The 22,326-nt window shown below is 38.8% G+C and overlaps 1 protein-coding gene across 1 annotated transcript in view; it reads left to right on the top strand.

Moving 5' to 3' along the window:
* The first annotated feature begins 4,451 nt into the window (after positions 1–4,451).
* Positions 4,452–22,326, top strand: part of LOC116463582 (vomeronasal type-2 receptor 1-like) — a 20,369-nt gene continuing 2,494 nt past the window's right edge. Inside the window, 8 exon segments of the mRNA XM_058434741.1 lie at positions 4,452–4,481; positions 5,213–5,442; positions 11,817–12,108; positions 16,046–16,179; positions 17,670–17,778; positions 18,749–18,907; positions 20,772–20,828; positions 20,830–20,896. Of these exon segments, the coding sequence (XP_058290724.1) occupies positions 4,452–4,481; positions 5,213–5,442; positions 11,817–12,108; positions 16,046–16,179; positions 17,670–17,778; positions 18,749–18,907; positions 20,772–20,828; positions 20,830–20,896 (1,078 nt within the window).

Raw genomic sequence — 22,326 nt, 5'->3', positions numbered from 1 at the left:
TACTAATATATACTACAACATGAATAAACTTCAAACTATCATGCTGTATCAATAAACCAGACACAAAACTCCCGTATATTGCGTAATTCCATTTAAATAAAATGTCCAGAATGGACAAAACTACCAAGACAGAAAGGAGAGTAAGTGGTTTCCTAAGGCTTGGAGTGAGGGACGAATGGGACATAATTTTCCTTTTTGTGATGATGAAAGTGTTCTAAAATTAGATTGCAGCAATGATTGCATACTCTGTAAATATACTAAAACAATATTGAATTGCACATCCTAAATGCGTCTGGTGTGTGGTATGTAAATTATATCTCGATAAACTGTAAAAAATGTAAAAACTGGTCTGGAGATTGATGTGATCACTTTCTTTCAGTGTTGGAATAGATTAAAAGGGAAGATTGGAGGCAGGCAGGCATACTTAATTTTTTAAGTGAGAATTACAGCTGGTCAGTTTTCTTCATTTCAAATTTTTTAAAAAATAGATGTTTATTCTCTACAAGGCTGTGATTATAACAGTTTTCCAGCTTTAGTCAATTGCCTACCATCTTCATGATTTTTGTTGCAGCCGCAGCATGCTATAGCTCTGCAACATGTGATGCTTCCAAGGAGAAAGAGGATGCTGTAGGTTCTGTATGGTAAGAGTTGCTGTTTTTGAGTCAGCTGATATTGAGGTAGGAGATTAATCAGGCTGTCAAATTGTTTTCCTGAAAATAGATGCAGCAGACGAGGTAGTAACCTGTGGCTTTCTCAATTCAGCAAGGCAGCTGTTTAAAGATTTTTATGCCTGCAGTGTCTGAGTGTCTTTCTCCTTTGCTGTAATTGAGGGCTTTCTCTGTTTAGACACACAGGGGCTGTTCTGTAACAAGTGATTAGTATTGATGTGTTAAAAAATCCAAAAGCCTACTTTTTACACACCCCAAGGCCTCTCATTAATAACTTGAATATCATAATAACAACGCACTTATGAAAGCTGATTTATTTTTAGTCTTTTTTTCTTCTTGCAATAAAGATACAGGCAAGCCATAATGTCATAATGTCACAAAATTCATATTATAGGTAAACATTTTTTAACTGTTGGAGACATACATCTGAAAAACCACAGTTGACTCTTGAACAACATGGGGGTTGGGGTGTTGACCCCCTCCCCTGTGCAGTTGGGAATTTGTGTATAACTTTTGACTCCCCCAAAACTTAACTACTTATAGCCTACTGTTGATTGGAAACCTAACCGATAACATGAACAGTCAATGAACACATATTTAGTATACATATTAGATAGTGTATTCTTACAATAAAGTAAGCTAGAGAAAAGAAAATGTTATTACGAAAATCATAAGGAAGAGAAAATGTATTTACTATGTATTAAGTTGAAGTGAATCATTATAAAGGTCTTCATCGTTGTCATTGTCGCACTGAGTAGGCTGAGGAGGAGGAGGAAGAGGAGGACTTGCTGTCTTGAGGGTGACAGAGGCAGAAGAAAATCCACATGAAAGTGGATCCATGCAGTTCAAACCCATGTCGTTTAAGGGTCAGCTGTAATATAGATTTTGCCAAGTAAAAACAGCAATTTAAATATATGTAACTAGGTGTTATGTTCATTTCTTGACTGGGTAGGATAGCTCTGCATAGGAAATAAAACAAAGTAGACTAGTGTGTTTATTCATCTGCTGGTATGGCATGAATATCACCTAGGATTCCAAGTAACATAGAGAAATATAAAAGTCAAATGACATCTGACAAACTGTGCCTGACCAAATGACTGTGACCCAGCTGTAAGTGCACTGGGATGGCTGTAATGCCCCAGTTTCTCAGAAGCACTCAGTAGTGTTTATCTGCAGTAGATTTGGGGTTTGAGCTTTTCCTGGAAACCGTATAACAGGCTTTAAATATTCTTAGCCTTCGTTAATGACATGGGTCCAGAGTCTTTAGGAGCTCAGGTGTTTTCTTTTGCTTGAAGGGGAAGACAAGTCTGGACAGAATGTGTTATTGTTCCTGGAAGGAAGCCTAACTTTCACCAGGGTCCTTGGAGAACCACAAGGATCAAACATGTCTAGGGGAGTGAGGTAAAAACATACGCTCATAGTCTCAGGCCTAGGAGTCTTGGTGTGGATACATGGGATTAAACACCCATGGCCTTTTGCACCAACATTCATCTGGTGTTTTTTGCCTTGATCAGAGGTCCTTGAAGTCAGAGTCATGTGACAATGGTAATTAGGTTCAAAGTATTATTGAGAAAACAGTTTCACCTTGATAGTCAATGAAACAGTTTGCTACTGCTTGCTCTGGCAGCACACTGTTAAGCTATCATTGAATCTGAGCCTTGGAATGGCTTACTCAGAACCACAACATTGCTGACTCTGTTAGGACCCTTAAGAAAGAAAGCTGTTTAGCCTGAAGCCCCCTATTTGGTGATGAGGGGCCTGAGGTCCAAGAGATGGAGAGAGGATCACACGGTGAAAAAGCTACACCTCCAATTCCTGCTCCTGGACTTGGTCCATGTCCTTTCTCTCTAACCCTAGGCCTCTGAAAGGATATGAGCTTTGGTGTCTGCACTTTAACATATGCTGGATCTGTGAGCTCATGATTCTTCATTCATAAAGTGAACAAAACAAAACCAGCCACATAGAGTGTTATGAGGTGTGAATTATCCATCACCGTGCATGTAATAAAGACCTTCTGCCTAAGAGCATGGATGTTATTTTTCCTATGCTTTGTCTACTGCATTTGGAAGATGTAATCACCATGGCCCTGGTAAAATATACTATCATCCTGGGAATTACAAAAGCACTGGACACCAGATGCTGCTGCCCAAATCAGAAACCTTATTAACACTGAATTTAGTTCCTGACCTACAGGAATAATAAAGTATGTGAAAACAATTTGTAAAATGTAAAATGCAGTAAAAATGCTAGCTTTTTGTTCTTATTAATATAACACAAAATCATCTATTTTAATGGTTTTTTTATAGGGCTGAGCACAGTTTTTTTTTTACTAGAAGATTAAGGCAAGTCAGCTTTGGTGATAAACATACCTTTGTGCAAGGGTAGCCCTTGACAACAAGAGAGAATTGCTCAGAAACAGCTGCCTTCTGGTAAGAAAGAGAGATCACAAATGAGGGAGGAATAGTTCCAAATAGGTCTGAGAAAAGCTGTGGACTAAACCCTTACAGCTCAAGAGAGGGATTCTCAGGCTGTTAGGGAGGTGTAGTCTATCACCCAGAGTGTCCTTTTATTTGGATGAAACCAAACTCTGAAGAGATTCCCCTGGGAATCAGTCTTTCCTTTAAGACTTGTCAGCATCATTTTGAAAGCCTGAGGGTGGAAACTGTGGAGCATCCACACTTTAGAAAACTGAGACTCGTGAGACATTTGACAGACTGTGATGTCACTCAGTCAGGGCCCAGGGCTATGTCATCTGCTAGCTCACTTGTGAAGGCAGATGGCTATGGGAAGATGGAGGCATGGGCCTAGGATTTCACCAATAGGTAGTAATGGGAGACTCTTTTTTGGGATTTCCCAGGTCAGGTGGAGATTACACTTAGACAACAAATAGGAAATCCTTCAGTGGGGATAAAGTGAAGGAGATGACCTTCCTGTTGAAGGGGAGGTGGGTCCCAGCTGACTGGTAATATTAATAATATCAGGGTGGTGAATATGTAGGGACTATAATTGTGTTGTAGAACAGATGGGGAATGTAGAAAAGTGTAAAGATGAAAAATTAAAATCACACATAATATAGCACTAAAAAGCACTGCATGACTGTCATTTTGAACTGGAAACGAACATAGAAACATGAAAATGATTGGTTTGTTAACGTAGTGGGAAAGGTAATTTTTTTCCTTTCTTTTGACATCTGGTTTACAGTGGTTTCTTTTAGTTCTTTTAATGGAAACATATAGGTGAAAGACAGCTATAAAATATTGCTAAATTTTAGAAATGTAGAATGCCATTTTGTTTGTTGCTTTTAAAATTGGTTATCCTCATTTAAAGCATATTGTGAACTTTTCCCTAATGCATAAACATTTGTCCAAAACATGATTTAAATGGCTCCTTTGCATTATATCACATGAATAAATCATAATTGATTTAAAAATTCCCCATTGTGTACATTTAGTTTGCTGCCTTTTTACTATTATAAATCAAACTGTGGTCGATATCCTTATACATCATTTTTGTGTGGATCTCTATTGCTTCCTTGAGATAAATACTTTGAGGTAAAATCACATGATCAAAGGGTATACAGATTTTTCATATATTGGTGGATTGTGTTCTGAAAATATTTCTGTGAATTTATACTCTGAGGGGAAATGTTTGAGATGGGCAAAGAGCAAGACAAGGGACTGGGAATCCATGGTGAGTTAACCTGGAGAAAGACTGGGGGACACCGCTAGGAGAGGCCTGGCAAGAAAGGGAGGAGAAGGAGCTCTCAGGAAGAAACCCAGGGACATGAGCCTCACCAGTGACAAAGGCAGCAATGTGAGCTGAGGGCAACGCTTTGCTTAAGACGTGTAGGTTAAAGAAAATGATGCATACAAAAAATGTTCATTGACTTCTTATGGGCTTTACAAAAGTTTCTAAGGTAGTTTATGATCTCCTAGTCACAGAGGCAGGAAGGGAGGCACAGAAATTAAATAAGTTTCCCACCACCATGCTAATGAAAGTGGCAGAACACAGACAAAAAATGATGTATTCCATTCCAAATCTCATGGTTTTCCACTCAAATTTCTCTATACTCTGAAGAAGAGAGGTTGGCCTGACGTCACCTTTTTTATACTCTGTGATGAAGCAGGATGCCCTTCCTCAGCTTTGGGGTGAGAGAAGCTCCCACAAGAGAGGCCGAAGTGAGAATGATTGAGGCTGACATAAGTTAAACAAGAAAGAAACAATTTCTAGAAAATGAAATGACTCTTTTAAATGCAAAACCCACTATTATATTATTATATATTATTTCTAAGTATAAAAGAGGCTTTTATGAGTCTCTTTTCGAAAGGATTGCTTAGCTCCTAGTCCAGATCCATAAATTGCAAGTGAGTGTGAGGCTCCCTGATTGATGGAGACATGACAATTATGTAGCAAATAGCAGCAGGCAGAGTCCCCTGGGATGAGGCACAGTCACTGTAAAGCTCTATCAAGGTGCCTCATTAAAACTTGTATAATTTCAACACTGGTCACTTCCCCTAAACTCACCTTATTAAAATGGCCACCAGAGGAAATGCTTGGTTCTAGAATTTCTTGCATTTTTATGGGCTGAATTGAGCACTGAAGCCAAAGAAGACAAAGAAGAACAGACCTGCCGGTTGCTGGGCAAGTTTGATTTGAATGGGTATGTAGACGCCGAAAACCACTCCCTTGTTATTGGAGGACTGTTTCCTATTCACTCCAGGACCATCCCAGCAAATGAGTCTACTTTGGAGCCAGTATCAGCAAAATCTGAAGGGTAAGCTATTCTTTTAGCTTTCTTTTTACATCAGTTGCAGGTGGTGGGTGTGGGAGGTTAGAGTCTGGAGCTGGCACCCGTGATACTAGCCTGGACTTTGACCCTAACTCTTTGGTGCAGGATAGGTACTTCCTGTTACTAGGCCTCAGTTTCCCCTAGGTGGACATTCTAGGATTATTTAGAAACTGGAAAAGCTTGGTCTCAAGTGGGTCATTTTCCACTTCTGTATCTGAGACAGAAAAAAAGGCGGATTTTATATGATGCTGAACATTGCTCCTCAGAGGGTGGTCTGTGGGCCAGCAGCATCAGTTTCACCTAAGACTGTTAGAAATGTAAAATCTCAGGCTACATTCCCAGACCTGTTGAATCAGAATCTGCATTTGGACAAGACCTCCTGGTGATTCATGTACACATTAAGATCTGAGAAGCCGTAATGCAGAATTGCAGTGTTGGAGGTTTATTATTAATTGTTATAGACTAAACTCTCATCAAGTGAAAGTACACAGTATGGGAATACTAACTTATTTCTGAGCTACTGTTAATGGCAAGATTCTTTCAGCTGCTGTGAGGGTTCTGCCCTGCACTCCCCTAACTCTAACTTGTCATGTAAAGAAATGGGATCCATGACTGATAATCAGAAATTGCTAGTAATCCATTACAATAAAGGCAAATGTGTTAGATCACCCCCCAACTTCAGCTATAAAAAGAACACTAGAAATTAAAAATAAAACATTTATCCACCATTCTACTCGCATAACAAAGCAGATCTTTTCATTTTCCTATATGCTTTCTTAGCCCTTTATACAAATGCATCCATAATTTATGCATAGTTGTGACCACAGCACAGACACAATTTTATATTTGGCATTTTATATTGTGTAGAAACCATTTCCATGATGCTGCATGGCTATTAAAATTGTAAATGCATATTGTAAAAAAATTTAAATAATTTTGTACACACTAAATCTTTGCTAATTACAACTACTGTCCTTTGATTATATTTTATGCCCCATATTTGAGATATCATTAGTGGATGGAACAACAATAATCTTGTTGGCAGAAAGGATTGTACTCAGTCTCTACTTATCTTTTTCCTAGATCTTTTAATTCTTTTCTTACTGTGAAGCAAAAAGAAGAAAGATGAGAAAGGCTTTTGTTTACACCTACATTATGGTAGACTCAGTTCATTATTTATCATAGTTTTTCTCTTCTTCAATCCTTAATAACATAAAATGAAAACTTAAAGTTTGACAGAATATATGCACTAATATTCATAAGCAGAATCATTTAATTTGTTATCTGTTCTGCATTGGAACTTCTGAAGGTTATTTTCCTAGAAGGTTAAATGGAAAAGCCAATATACATGTTTTAAAATTAAACTCCACTCCTCCTCATTAAAAATAGACATATACATTGTGGTTGCAATAGTGATGAGAAGTAACTACATCCCATTCTGAAAATAATTCACCTATCAGGAATATTTTGGGATTTTCATAATCAATGCCATCAGGATTTGAGTGGCTACTGCTTGGCTTTATAATATGCATTTGATATATGTGTACATGAAAGAAAATACAATGTGCTTTTAATAAGTTAATAAGTGAAATAAGACAAACCTACCCAATACAGGTATGTAAAACAAATAATAGTTGCAGAAGTTAGAAACTGTGAAAACAGGCAAAGTACCAAATTTCTAGGCTGTGACTTCTTGTTTATTGTCAGGAAGAAGTGGAGAGTAAGATACAAGAGAGCACTAAGAGCACCACAGCCTTTAAGTTGGCTTTTAGTCTTAAAAATTCTACAGTTTATTGGCAAGTGACAGGGGCAGACAGTGACTATTAGTTATTCACCCAAAAGGATGAGTTATTTTTCAGTTGGTCCTTCTTGCTATAAGGGAATGGAAATGTGGGGAAGGTAGACAGAGAGAGGAGGACAGGACATTTTTGAAGAGAATTTAGGGAGAGAGCTTGCCTGATGAACTACCATAGTGGAAGATCAGAAGAGTCAGAGAATAGTACAAGAGGCAGAGGCATTTGGAATGACAAACAAGAAAGTGGTAAGTGCTGAGATTTGAGAAAGAGAAAGATAAAAATGTATTGTATGGAAACAATAAGATTTACCTTCTTCAGAAAGTTGTAAGCAGTTGGCTCTGTTTTCTCTCATATTTTGAGAGATCACATATAAAGTTTTTCTCTTGAAAATATAACAAGTAAGGAAATGGAAGAAAGCCAGTTTATCCTATAGGATGGAGGCCAGGAATGGGTGCAGCTTCAATATTCACCCAGAAGGGGATATCTGAGAGCAGAAACAGAAATGGTCGACACTGAGGCCAGAGAGTCAGCAGGGCCTGTGGAGATGAGGGCCTGAGCTCAGAACCTGCCTCAGAGAGGTATCAGTAAGCTGATTTTAACCTCTTCATAAAATTGTGAGAAAATAAGCAATAGCATTTATTCACTTCATGTATTTGTTATTTGGTTTTCTTGACACTCTAGACATTAAGGAAATAAAAAAAATAATTTGGATCTGGGCCTGTTTTTCTGGGATGAAGCTCTTGGGAAGAGAATGTTTCTTCAGTGCTAACTCATTCTTAGGTATAGAAGACATCCCATTTAATCTTAAAAACAGCTGGTTGTAGGGACATGGATGAAGCTGGAAACCATCATTCTCAGCAAACTATCACAAGGACAAAAAAAACAAACACAGCATGTTCTCACTCATAGATGGGAAGTGAACAATGAGAACACTTGGACACAGGAAGGGGAACATCACACACCGAGGCCTGCTTTGGGGTGGAGGGAGAGGGGAGGGATAGCATTAGGAGATATACCTAATGTAAATGACGAGTTAATGGGTGCAGCACACCAACATGGCACATGTATACATCTGTAACAAACCTACACATTGTGCACATGTACCCTAGAACTTAAAGTATAATAAAAATATATATATTTTTAAAAAAACAGCTGGTTGAAGATGTTATGTCCACATTTCAGATGAGGAAACTAAGGCTCAAAAAAGTTAAATGGCTTACACAAGGTCACATGGAAAGCATAAGGCAGAGTTGTGGTTTTATTTCAGGCTCTCAGAATCAGCCAAGTGTTTTGCATGTCCCCCTAAGAATATTTTCCAAATGGATAAATGCTCCTTGAAAAAAGGATTCTGGGTTCAGATAAAATTGGGTAACTACCAAGACATCATAAAACATTTAGGATACGACAAGCATTGTGAATGTCTAAGAAAGGGCTAAGCATGAAGCACTTCCCAAATTTATTTGATATCATAACTCTTCATTTGGGGAACTCTGCACTGCCTCACACTGCCTTACATATAGAAAGTTGGTTTAGTTGGTGCATGTGCAAGTGCAATGAGCTGTACAGAGGAGGTAGGTGGTAGAAGCAGTAAAGCAAGTTATCTTTACAATAGACAGGGGTTCTGGGGAATATCAGAGCTCTTTGGGACACAGAGAGCACCTGCCATCGGGATTTCATCACAACAGAAGGAGTGGAAGATGAGGTAGTGGTTGGGGTCTGCAGGGCAGATTTCACAAAAGGATGAACTAAGCTGAGTGGTCTTCCATTTCTAAAATTTCTGTTAAAAAATAGCTTCTATTTCTTTGCTGAAACTTGTATTTTTACATTTGCTTTAAGAGGGTTTTCCCTCACCTTATGGAACAGTGTTGTAATAGCTGCTTCAAAATCTATGTCTGATTATTCGGCAGCCCAGTCATCTCAGGGTTGGTGTCTACTGATTGCCTCTTCTCTTAAGAGTGGTTGCATGTGGTCCAGGCAATCTAAAAAGCCAGTTCCTGGTCCTCAATGTGGATCCGTTATGCAAGGTATTGTGTGTATTCTGCTTGTCTCCCAGCTTGATTTGTCTGAAACCCAAATTGCTCATCTTTATGTTATAAGACTCAAATGTTCTTCAGCATTTTAATGAATCCATCCTAAATATATGTTATGAATATCAAAAACATTTCATGTCTTAAAAGTTTTTGATATAGTTCTTCAAAATTAGAGCCTATATAATTCATTTTCATGTATAGGAGCCAACTGCTTCCTCCCATCTGTACCTCAGTGTTTTCCAAGCCTCTCGACTCCTCCACGTGACGCAATTTCTCCAGTGGGAGAGTTCTCACGGGAGGCCTGGCCTACAAGGTACTTAGAAGCCAGGCTGAGCCTAAGCTGGACAATTTCACTTTGGCATTGTTAACCTTCACCTATAACTGATCTAGAAATTCAAGTTGAAGTTTGGAGAAATTTCATTCTGAAACCCACAATTTTAACAATAGGCTAATTTTGGGCGGCCATCACTTAAAGTATGGCAGACTTTAACTATGACTTTAACTGATCTTAAATATGGCCAGAGAGGAAGACTTGCTACTATTTTGAAAATGTTGCTTAGAAAAGAGAAAGGCAGTAAAATGGAAGGAGGCAATATTTTAATTTTGTTTTCATTAATCTAAACAAAGGTAGGACATAGAGAAATTTCCTGAAGAAAAAATGTATGCATTGTATAATAATACTGTGAATATCATAATGGAAATCAACGAATCAAAGAAAAATCACCCCAAATTCCACCTTTCCAGTAATTATCTTGTGCTCATTTAAAAAAATTTCCCTGTTAATTCTTATCCAAATGTTAGTATACTTTATACATGTAGTTTTAATTATAGTATGGAAACAACTTTGCATACCGTACATTTCACAATATTATACATATGCTGCTGTGTAATTTCTCTAATAGTTTTAAAATAATGAAAAATGTTTCCATCATGTAAGTTCTTTCCAGTTTTTCAATATTATAAATAATTCTGTAATGAACAGTTGGGGCATATTACTTTTTCCTTTGGGAAAAACAGTTTGTTCAAATAAATTTTCATGGATGGAGGAATTACAGCCAGTGCATATTTTTCTAGTTCTTGAAATGTATTGCTATTCTATTTTAAAAATGATATTGCTATATTTATTTCAAAAATGTATATTGCCATTAGTGTAAATTTGGAAACTAGGTATCTTAGGATGATAAAGCCCTTCATGTTCTGGCACCTTCTGGTTTTCCAGTTTCCCCTTTCACTGTGCCACAGCCACGCCCACCCTGTCTCTTCCAAACATACTGGTCTTTGCATTCCTTGAATGTGACATGTTCTCTTGTTGTAACGCCTTCAGGTATGCTGTTTGCAGCGCTCTTCCCCTGTTCTTCTGTCATCCTTTAAGCCTCAGCTTAGCTGTTAATTCCTTCAGAGCTGGGTGCCCCTTCTTTGTATTTCATAGCTCCCAGGTTTAACCCATCACTGTTTTTATCATTTTGTGCTGAAATTGCTTGGCTACTTTTCTATTTCTTTGCTTAGACAGTGCTGTGTTTATCTTGTTCCTGACTGTATTTACAGTGTCTATCACCAGAGGAACTCAATAACTACATATTAAATGAAAAACAAAACAAAACTAAAAACCCAATTAAAGAAACATGGAGAAAAATTCCACCCCGCCAACAGGGCTATTTGCTATCACATATTAAATTTAAAACGTACTTATTGAATAGAATACATAGAGTTAGATACTATAGCCACAGAAGATATTAAGGAAAGAAGGTCTTGGGGAAATTGCTCTCAAATAGGTTAAGATTTGGTTAAGACTGGCGAGATAGAGTTTGCAATTAAATGTTAAATTTTTTTTTTTTAATGGAGAAGGAATTAAAAAGCAAATGTGGTGATGGACTGCAAGAGAAATATATTCCCCTTTTAGTGGCTAGGAAACGGAAAGGAGGAGGTATTTTGTTTTTGGTTATATCTAGGAGTGGTAGGAAAAAGACATTTTCAATTAAAAACCTCAATGTTAACAATGAAATTATGGATAGAAAAATTATTGTAATTGGAGTCATAGTATATATAAATTTTATGTACTGCTTTTAGGTACTCCTAGCATAAGTATTTCCTTGTATTTATGTAATTTTTATAATTATAATTAATGTCCAGAAAAAAGCAAAAGAAGGTAAGTAGGAGAGAGAGGAGACTCATATGACACCAGGGACTTCCAATTAACGGGGCAAATGTATTGAGGGATTATTGGAGGCCCTGCTTGGTGGATAGAATTATGAATATAAGAATATTTTTGTGAAAAGATATAGGAGTTTAAAGAGATGTAGCATATGAAAGATATACAGAGCAAGAAAACATCCAAAATTGTACTTTTCAGCTCAAATCAATTAACGATGAATACGATTCATACTTGAATCTTTCAAGTTTGTAATATCATTTAAGGAAAACTAACATACTCAGAAAAGTGAGGTGCCTGCTGATGTTCTGGCAAAATGCTCTAAAAGCTGCTTTTCCCCTCAAAGACCCACCTAATAACCTACAAAGTCTATTTCTTTTTCAGGTTTAACTTTCGGAGATTCCGCTGGATGAAAGCCATGAGCCACATGATCATGCAGATTAATAAGAGGAAGGATATTTTGCCCAACATCACTTTAGGTTATCAGATCTTTGATACCTGTTTTACCATCTCCAAATCAGTGGAAGCAGTTTTGGTATTTCTTACAGGGCAGGAAGAAAACAGGCCCAATTTTAGGAACAGCACTGGAGCATTTCCGGCAGTAATTGTTGGAGCAGGTGCATCATCCTTATCAGTTGCTGCTTCAAGAATTCTAGGGTTATATTATTTGCCTCAGGTATCTCCAATTATTGTGCTGGGTACTAACTTAAAAAAAACAACACCACAAACCATACTTGTGGAAACTGCAGCAGATAGCAAGGTGGTCAGGTGAGGCTGAGTTAAGTTGCAGAGACAAACAGGGATGGTGGTGATGCTGCTGTCCCTAATTACTATGTTCAGTCAGGCCTTAGCAAGTGTGAATTGATGTCTACTTAGAGGCAATTTGAGACTCTTCTACATCCCTTGGCATGCTGCTTTAATTTTTGGCTTGAGATTGTGACCCAGTGATTTGTATGTTGACAACTCACTAGTCATAATACTCTATAGCACTGTGTGGAGCACGGTGTAGGTGGTCAATAAATATGTGTTGGTTGGTCAACGGATGGTATAAGAAACTCACTTTGTTTCTTGCCTATATTAATGCTTTTTATTCATGACCGTTTTGATTCATGCACTAACATGCTGAAGTGGGCCTGGTAATTATGCAAGATGGCTAGGGTTTTGAGGATGCTAACTTTACAGGTCATTTTAAATTCGGAGACAATGACATATTTCAACATAAGAAGAGATTATTTTAGGAAAAATTGATTATTAAGGAACTATAAATACAGCTCTATCATTATTTCTAAGGATGGATCATTAAAGTATCAGCTGTCATGACTTATTAATGTGAATGATGATAAACTTATTTGTGTTGCTGAAGTAATGAGAGAATTTGAAATAATTGTACAAAGTAGCATTTCCAGAGTATTTCTTATAAAGCTGCAAATACAGATGTAGAGGGAACAGGAAAGTACTGAGAAATAGAACCAAAAAGACAGGTTGGGTGACACAACTGACACCTTAGGTGTGGGCTTCGTGCAGCTCAAACTGCTGCTGCTGTGAGCTCTGTCTTCCAGGCACTGGCTGGAAACCTCTAGATAGATTTTCTCATTAAATACTTGTAGTAAATATCCAACAAAGGTAAAAGAAATCTGTATGATGAACATTTTCACATTTGTTATCTCATTGAATATATTGAGCAATCTTAAAATGTAGATATCATTAGCCTGATTTCACTTACAGGGAATTTGAGGTTCAGAAGGTTTAAGTAACTTCTCTAAGATCTTACAGTGATAAAATATATATCCAGAATTAGATATCAGGTGTCTCTGCTTCTTAAATAAGATTATTTCCTACATAGGGCTTCAAATGTTGCTTTTTGCATGGTTCCAAAGAAGAAAGTAAACTTTAGCCATTGGAGTGAAAATAGGACATGGGGTAGAAGAAACAGGAAATAAGAATATTCTGGCACTCATGAAGAAATTGACAATCTTGAACTATGGAATTATGATATGGGCGATCCTATTGAAGATGGTGTGTTAATATTATATCATGAGATGGGAATGTGATGGGATAGGGAAAAATGTGTCCATATGTTCTTAACTGTAGGGTCAGTCAGGTTGAGGGTAAGCTACGGTGGAAATGCATATAAAGTGGTGAGGAATTCATGATCATTTGACTTCTATTCTTAAGTTCCCACTATCAGAAAATAGATACAGAGATCACTGACAAAATGGGAAAAAAGTGTCATTTATCTAGACAAACGCCTATAAAATTAGGGCTTCTATCTCTGTTGGATGACAAGGCTTAGATGTGAGGCTGAAGTGGTGCTTTCTACCACCTTTCTCAAGTTAAGTCTTGGGATCTACATACTCATAAGTTTTTCTCCTGGCAGAGAAAAACAAGGAAAGAAAAGTAGTGATAGGAGGGAGGGAAGGGAGGTGAAAGATGGGCGGGGGAGAGAGAGAGAGAGAGAAGAATTGGGCTTGCCAAATGGATTGTGGGTCTACTCACTCCATCATCCATGTGGATGAGAAGTAAAATCTGAGGAAGAGCCTGGATGGCTTTGTTCACTCCCCTTGTCTGTGGGGTGCATAGAGGAAAAAGCAAATGCCCTCCTTTTCACCGCTGTGATCCCACTTGTGAAAAGTAGTGCATTGAATGTTGTATTAATAATCAGCTCCTCCGATACAAACAAATGGAAGAACATTCCATGCTCATGGGTTGGAAGAATCAATATCGTGAAAATGGCCATACTGCCCAAGGTAATTTATAGATTCAATGCCATCCCCATCAAGCTACCAATGACTTTCTTCACAGAATTGGAAAAAACTACTTTAAAGTTCATATGGAACCAAAAAAGAGCCCGCATCGCCAAGTCAATCCTAAGCCAAAAGAACAAAGCTGGAGGCATCACGCTACCTGACTTTAAACTATACTACAAGGCTACAGTAACCAAAACAGCATGGTACTGGTACCACAACAGAGACATAGATCAATGGAACAGAACAGAGCCCTCAGAAATGATGCCGCATAGCTACAACTATCTGATCTTTGACAAACCTGACAAAAACAAGAAATGGGGAAAGGATTCCCTATTTAATAAATGGTGCTGGGAAAACTGGCTAGCCATATGTAGAAAGCTGCAACTGGATCCCTTCCTTACACCTTATACAAAAATTAATTCAAGATGGATTAAAGACTTATGTGTTAGACCTAAAACCATTAAAATCCTACAAGAAAACCTAGGCAATACCATTCAGGACATAGGCGTGGGCAAGGACTTCATGTCTAAAACACCAAAAGCAATGGCAACAAAAGCCAAAATCGACAAATGGGATCTCATTAAACTAAAGAGCTTCTGCACAGCAAAAGAAACTATCATCAGAGTGAACAGGCAACCTACAGAATGGGAGAAAATTTTTGCAACCTACTCATCTGACAAAGGGCTAATATCCAGAATCTACAATGAACTCAAACAAATTTACAAGAAAAAAACAAACAACCCCATCAAAAAGTGGGCAGAGGACATGAACAGACACTTCTCAAAAGAAGACATTTATGCAGCCGAAAAACACATGAAGAAATGCTCATCATCACTGGCCATCAGAGAAATGCAAATCAAAACCACAGTGAGATACCATCTCACACCAGTTAGAATGGCCATCATTAAAAAATCAGGAAACAACAGGTGCTGGAGAGGATGTGGAGAAATAGGAACACTTTTACACTGTTGGTGGGACTGTAAACTAGTTCAACCATTGTGGAAGTCAGTGTGGCGATTCCTCAGGGATCTCGAACTAGAAATACCATTTGACCCAGCCATCCCATTACTGGGTATATACCCAAAGGACTATAAATCATGCTGCTATAAAGACACATGCACACGTATGTTTATTGTGGCACTATTCACAATAGCAAAGAGTTGGAACCAACCCAAATGTCCAACAACGATAGACTGGATTAAGAAAATGTGGCACATATACACCATGGAATACTATGCAGCCATAAAAAATGATGAGTTCGTGTCCTTTGTAGGGACATGGATGAAACTGGAAAACATCATTCTCAGTAAACTATCGCAAGGACAAAAAACCAAACACTGCATGTTCTCACTCAGAGGTGGGAATTGAACAATGAGAACTCATGGACACAGGAAGGGGAACATCACACTCCGGGGACTGTTGTGGGGTGGGGGGAGGGGGGAGGGACAGCATTAGGAGATACACCTAATGCTAAATGACGAGTTAATGGGTGCAGGAAATCAACATGGTACATGGATACATATGTAACAAACCTGCACATTGTGCACATGTACCCTAAAACCCTAAAGTATAATAAAAAAAAAAAAAAAGAAAAAAAAAATAATCAGCTCCTCCGATTCCCTTGGGGCATGTGGAAGTGGATTTGAAAGAGTCCATAGGGAGGCCCAAAGGGTTCCCTCCAACACTCCACACTCCCATCCACTGAGCAAGGAAAGGACCAGAAATCCTTTTGTCTAAAGAAAGATGTGAAAATAAAGGGAGAAGAACTGTTAAGTTCCCTCCCTCCCCAATAAAAATATTCTGAAAATGTGTAATTTGAGATTTGGCATTGCTTTCTAATAACTGAATGAATATTTTCAGTTGTAGGTGGGCTATGCTTCTACCTGTGTGATTCTTAGTGACAAATACCAGTTTCCATCTTATCTTCATGTAATAGCCAGCGATAAGATCCAGTCAAAGGCCATGGTAAAACATATCCAACACTTTCACTTTCTCATGCTGTCACACAGGCTGGAGTGCAGTGGCACCATCCTGGCTCACGGCAACCTCCACCTCCCCGGTTCAAGCAATCCCCCTACCTCAGCCTCCTGAGTAGCTGGGATTACAGATGTGTGCCACCATGCTGGACTAATTTTTGTATTTTTAGTAGAGACAGAGTTTTGCCATGTTGCCTAGTCTGGTCTTGAATTCCTGGCCTCAAATTATCTGATTGCTTCGGCCTCCCAAAGTGCTGGGATTACAGGTGTGAGCCACTGTGCCTGGCCCAGTACTATAGAGCTTTGGATAATCCAGTTCCATGTTTACTTCCAGATGAACTGTAGAGTTACAGTAAATCAATAGGGTAGTGAAAAAGAATTGGCAATTTCATCTTCCATGTGAATCTCAGAATGGAAGAACCAGGAAAAGTGAGAGAGATGAAAGTGATGTCAGCATAGCCAGAGAATGCTTTTTATTTGCTGACACAGGACTTTCTTTTGGAGGAAAGGGTGTCTTTTTTTCATCTTGTTTATTTTTCATGTACCTTCCCTCTTGAGCTCAGATCTGAGATCCCCAAATAGTCTTCCAAATCATGCTGGGAAAGCATCTAAAAATAAGTGAAATAAACCCTCAAGATTTCTGAGTTCCTGTGCTGTACCAGACACCTGTGAGATCTTTGTCTGTCAGACTATTCCTCTCTGCTTTCTATGTGTAGCAATAAACATCTATAGACTTATATATGCTCACAAAAGAATGCAGACATGCACACATACACAGTAGTTTATTGGTCTATCTTTAAGAAGCACTTGAATATATTTTGGCTAGATGTAAAAATAGCCACTTGTCAGTGTTTACCACTGTAGGAGCCAGAGCGCTGTGCAGCATTTTATGCCTTTGATCCAGAACCTGCTCCGCCCAATACAGTAGTGCCTAACCACAGATAGCTTTTTTTTTTTTTTTTTTTTTTTTGAGACGGAGTCTCGCTCTGGTAGTGGCTTGATCTCGGCTCACTTCCACCTCTGCCTCCTGGGTTCAGGTGATTCTCCTGCCTCAGCCTCCCGAGTAGCTGGGACTATAGGCGCGCACCACCACGCTCAGCTAATTTTTGTATTTTTAGTAGAGACGGGGTTTCACCATGTTAGCCAGGATAGTCTTGATCTCTTAACCTTGTGATCCACCTGCCTCAGCCTCCCAAAGTGCTGGGATTACAGGTGTGAGCCACCACGTCTGGTCACAGATAGTTTTAAAATGCAAATTAATTAAAATAAAATAAGAGGAAAATTCAGCTCTTAGTCATATTAACTACATTTCAAGTGTTCAATATCCACATGTAGCTAGGGGCTACCATATAGAACAACAGAGATATGTAACACTTCTGTCATTGCAGAAAGGACAGAGCTGCCCTGCCCTAAGTCTAGGCTATAAGTGATCTTATGTGGCCCAGAGCTCTCTCTGAATGGTGAGCTACTTGATGAATGGGCTTGAGACTTCACTTTTGTATTCCTTTTGGTAGGTATATAGTAGGTCCCCAGTATACTGTTTTACATGAAAAGGAAGATGTTATTCTTTGCATATGCATGGTTCAAAGAATGCTTGTTCTACTGAAGATTGACAGAAAAATAGTAAAATCTAATAGTAGATTTTTCTTTTAATAATCTTCATTAGGGTATAGTGATTTATTTTTCTTATCTTCTACATTAAAATTGGGATTAGGTTTGTATAATGAAATTGCTTCAAATGTAATTCAATACAAATTTACTAAGCATCTACTATAAATCCAACTCTGGGTTAAACATTGCAAAAATAAGGCCACTGCCCCTAATTAACTGAGCAAATATTTGTTGAGAACAGTAGCATATGTGCATAGGAACTGAGGATACGTCAATGTGCAAAACAGAACAAGCCCCTATCTAATGGGATTAACATTTCAGTGGAAGGAAGTAGGCAACAAACAAGACAAATAGAGACATTATACTGTATCTTAAAGGATGTTAACGTCAGGGAGAAACAAATAGCAGGACTGAGATAGGGAGTGCTGTGGGAGTGTTGCACTGAAATTCCATATAGTGTGGTCAGGTCAGTGAAGGCCTCCATAGAGTGACATTTGAACAGAAATTCAAACGAAAGTGTGTTCATGCATTATCTAGGGGAAGAATATTTCCGGCAGAGGGAACAGCATCTTCTAAACCCTGAGGCATGTGTGCTTGGCACTTTGGAGGAACAGTAAATAAGTCAGTGTGGCTGGAAAGAGTGAAAGAGACGGACGGCAGGAAAGGAGGTGAGAGAGGTTAGAGAGGGACAGATCATGCAGGGCCCTGTTGGCTTTTGAAGGACTTTGGCTTTTACACTGAGTGAGAAGGGAAACCATGAAAACCTTGACAGAGGAGAGCCATGATCCGACTCAGGTATCCTTCTGTTTGCCATACTGCAAATCGGCCGGAGGAGTAGGGTGGATGGGCAAGAACAGAACCAAGGAGACTGTTAAAAGACCATAAAATCATCCAAAATAATGAAGGTAGCTTGGCCCAGGATAGATGTGATGGAGGTGGCAAAAAGTCATTAGATTCTGGATATCTTATGGATATCTTATAGGTAGAAGACATCAAATTTGCTGATGGATTGGACCTGGAAGTGTTTTACATCAAACAATTAGAGGTCAATACAAATAATGATTTAAGTCATAATGGTAAACTGAGTCTGGTGGTTGGTGAGAAGGTGGACTTGAGTGGAAGAGGGGGTCCATACAGGCAAGTAATATCAGGCTGGAGATGATGGATAGGAATGGTGGTGTTGATGACAGAAATGAGGAAGAGGGTTTATGGGATAGTTTTGGACGTGTTGAACTTGAGGTGATGGTGGAATCTTAATGTAGGAACATATTGGAAGCTTAGAATATGGAATTAAATAGAGATCAGATGGGAAAGGTTGGTGTTAGAGATCAAGATTTGAGAGTACTTCTATAGAGATACTGGTTGAAGACAAGAGAATGAAGGACCTGCTTTACAGTAAGAGAAAACCAGAGGACCAAAGACCAAACCCAGGATCCAAGGGAAGCCAAGGTAGCTTGCATTTCAAGGAGGGGCTGATCAAAAGTATCAAGTATTGAAGAAAGCTGAAAGAAAATGTGGCCAGAGGAAAATCTCTCAGACATGGCAAGAAGAGTTTTAGTGAGGTGAGTGGGTTGGCAGCTAGATCACAGAGGTTGAGAAGGGAAGGAATACTGAGAAATGGAACAAAAAGGTATCAGCTTATTGTTAATGATACTAACAGGCCGGGCGTGGTGGCTCACGCCTATAATCCCAGCACTTTGGGAGGCCGAGGTGGGCGGATCACAAGGTCAGGAGATCGAGACCATCTTGGCTAACACAGTGAAACCCCATTCCTACTAAAAATACAAAAAATTAGCTGGGTGTGCTGGCAGGCACCTGTAGTCCCAGCTACTCGGGAGGCTGAGGCAGGAGAATGGCATGAACCCAGGAGGTGGAGCTTGCAGTGAGCCGAGATCGCACCACTGCACTCCAGCCTGGGCAACAGATGAAAAAAATGATAATAATAATAATAATCATAAGGGAATATCGAGAGCTCTTTCCAGAAGACTGGATCGGGGCAAGGAATTCTAGTTCATTCTGTGATGATTTTATTGTTCATCTTTCAGAGTTTGAGAATGGCTTGCTCTCACTCCTTCCTGTAATAGCTACTCCTTAAAGTGCATTTAAAATATGATTTTACAGATATATATGCATAAAACATATAAGAAGTTTATCTATTGTGTATACGTACTTCTGTAATGTTATGTACCATAACCTAGCTCAGAGGTTGGTAATATTTTCTGTGTTATCTAATTCAGATTTACTCCAGAAAACTCAACATATGAAAATTCTGATTTCTAAAATAAATATAAATGTAATCATGCATCTTCCAAAATGATTCTTTGCTTAATGGAAAAGCATTTTATTTCTTAAACAGGAAACTCCCTAATGGATTAAGAAACAAACTATTTACAAATCTTGCATTTACTCTGGGTTTCAAGGCGCACATCCATGTAGAATGTAAAAGGAGTCCTGTGTTTACTACTGAGATTTTGAAATTCATTTAGCAAGAAAATATTTCAATGCTATGCCTTGTCTGCTTTTCCTTTTGCCATCCCCATTTTTCTGATAAAGCAGATCTTTCATTGTTCTTTTCTACTGACCCTTCATGACACAGCTTTGATTTTAAGACTATTTTGGGAAGACCTTGCAGAGGGAAAATATTTTTTAGGCTTGCAAGATGATTCTTGGAATCATAGGTCCTTCACAAGCAGGAACAGACCTGTCAAATGGTCTAATCCCTGGAGTCCTGTAGGCATGGAGCCTGGTCTGGATCCCCAAGGTTAGAAAGAAGAGGCTTAGAATTAGCTTTGCATTTCTAGAATCAAGAACGATACTCTCCTTTAGCAAAATTCTTCTCTAGGTTCTCCATGTTGTTATTTTCTTTGTTCATTATCTTCACTCAGGTATCCTGGGTTTCCCAGGAAATCGCAAAGCTTCCACGGAAATTCAAATGGAAACTTTCTCAGCCTCGGGAGTACTAGAGACAAAGGGTTTTGTTAATACATCATATTTGTCTTTGCTAGCTTTCCCATTCAGTGTGTACTGATGTGTGTCCTCCTGGGACTCGGAAGGGGATTCGTTCAGGGGGAACCAATATGCTGCTTTGACTCCATCCCATGTGCCGATGGACATGTGTCACGGAAACCAGGTTGAGATAGTAATTTCTTCATTGATATGAGGATGCTATTAGATCAAACATGTTTTTGCAAAGAAGGCCTAAGGAGCCTTCTTTATAAATAGGTATGAATAACTTATAACAAAAATAATTAAAATCCATCAAATTATTGGATGTTTTGTGCACTGTGAAAAAAACATAGTATTGTGTTTCAGTTCTAAAGCTGCTACAGTTGGGGAAAATACCTACAACCTTGAAGTTAGTAGAGGAAAATGCAAAATAAAATATATGAAATGTGAAATACGAGTAGGATTCATAAAAAATACTTAAAATTATTTGTTTCTGAAATAAATTAAATGCTAGTTATATGCATAATTGGAAGACAGGGGACTTATAGTACTATGTTTTATTGAATTAGCTCTAATTTGGAGTTATAAGATCTAAAATTTCATCCCTAAAGGCAATTGGCTTAAGGTCATAAGTACTCAAAGTGTGTAGGACATATGATTTCTGTAACTACTGCTCTATGAATTCTTCACTATGGCCTGCCAAATTGCTGCTCTTTATGACCAGAATTTTAATCGGGTTTAGTGTGCTTTGTCTTATGAAACATGTTGGAGCAAGTTTATTTTTATCTCTACCTTCTGTTAAAGATAACACAAAGTGCACTTGTCTTTTGTCAAATGGCCCTCAATAGTAATTCTTTATAAAAGAATTTTGAGGGCCAGGCGCAGTGGCTCACGCCTGTAATCCCAGCACTTTGGGAGGCCGAGGAGGGCGGATCACGAAGTCAGGAGATCGAGATCATCCTGGCTAACACGGTGAAACCTCGTTCTCTACTAAAAAAATACAAAAAATTACCGGGCGTGGTGGCGGGCGCCTGTGGTCCCAGCTACTCGGGAGGCTGAGGCAGAAGAACGGCGTAAACCTGGGAGGCGGAGCTTGCAGTGAGCTGAGATCGCACCACTGCACTCCAGCCTGGGCGACAGAGCGAGACTCCGTCTCGGAAAAAAAAAAAAAATAGAATTTTGACAATGTATCATTTTCCCAAAATGGAAAACAAGAACTATGTAACCTGAACAACTCCTTGGACCCTACACAGCCCAGTATCTGCATAGAGTTACATCCAGGGAAGTCCAATACAGCAGTCAAAAGTGATTAAACAGGAATTGCAATCTTTCCTGCATCTTTCAAAGAACATTAGAGATCAATTTCACAGTCTACTATAAACTCATATTAAATAGCCTTTTCTTATGTTCTGATATTCTCCCTTAGAGCCTCCACCCAGCTAAATGCTCCAAACCTTTTCAGTGTCAAGCACCATGTAGGTTCTTCTCCTTCTCCTTTCCCTTACCCATCTTCTTCTCTTTCTCCTTTTTTCCTCTACTCCTCCTCCCTCTCCTTCTCTTCCCCCTCCCCCTCCTTCTTCTCCCCCTCCTCCTCTTCTCCTTCCTCCCCCTCCT

This window comes from Hylobates moloch, unplaced genomic scaffold (genome assembly GCF_009828535.3).
Source record: "Hylobates moloch isolate HMO894 unplaced genomic scaffold, HMol_V3 SCAFFOLD_43, whole genome shotgun sequence".
Lineage (NCBI taxonomy): Eukaryota > Metazoa > Chordata > Mammalia > Primates > Hylobatidae > Hylobates > Hylobates moloch.
Note: the sequence above shows the minus strand (reverse complement) of the source record. Positions and strands in the feature narration are given on the sequence as shown.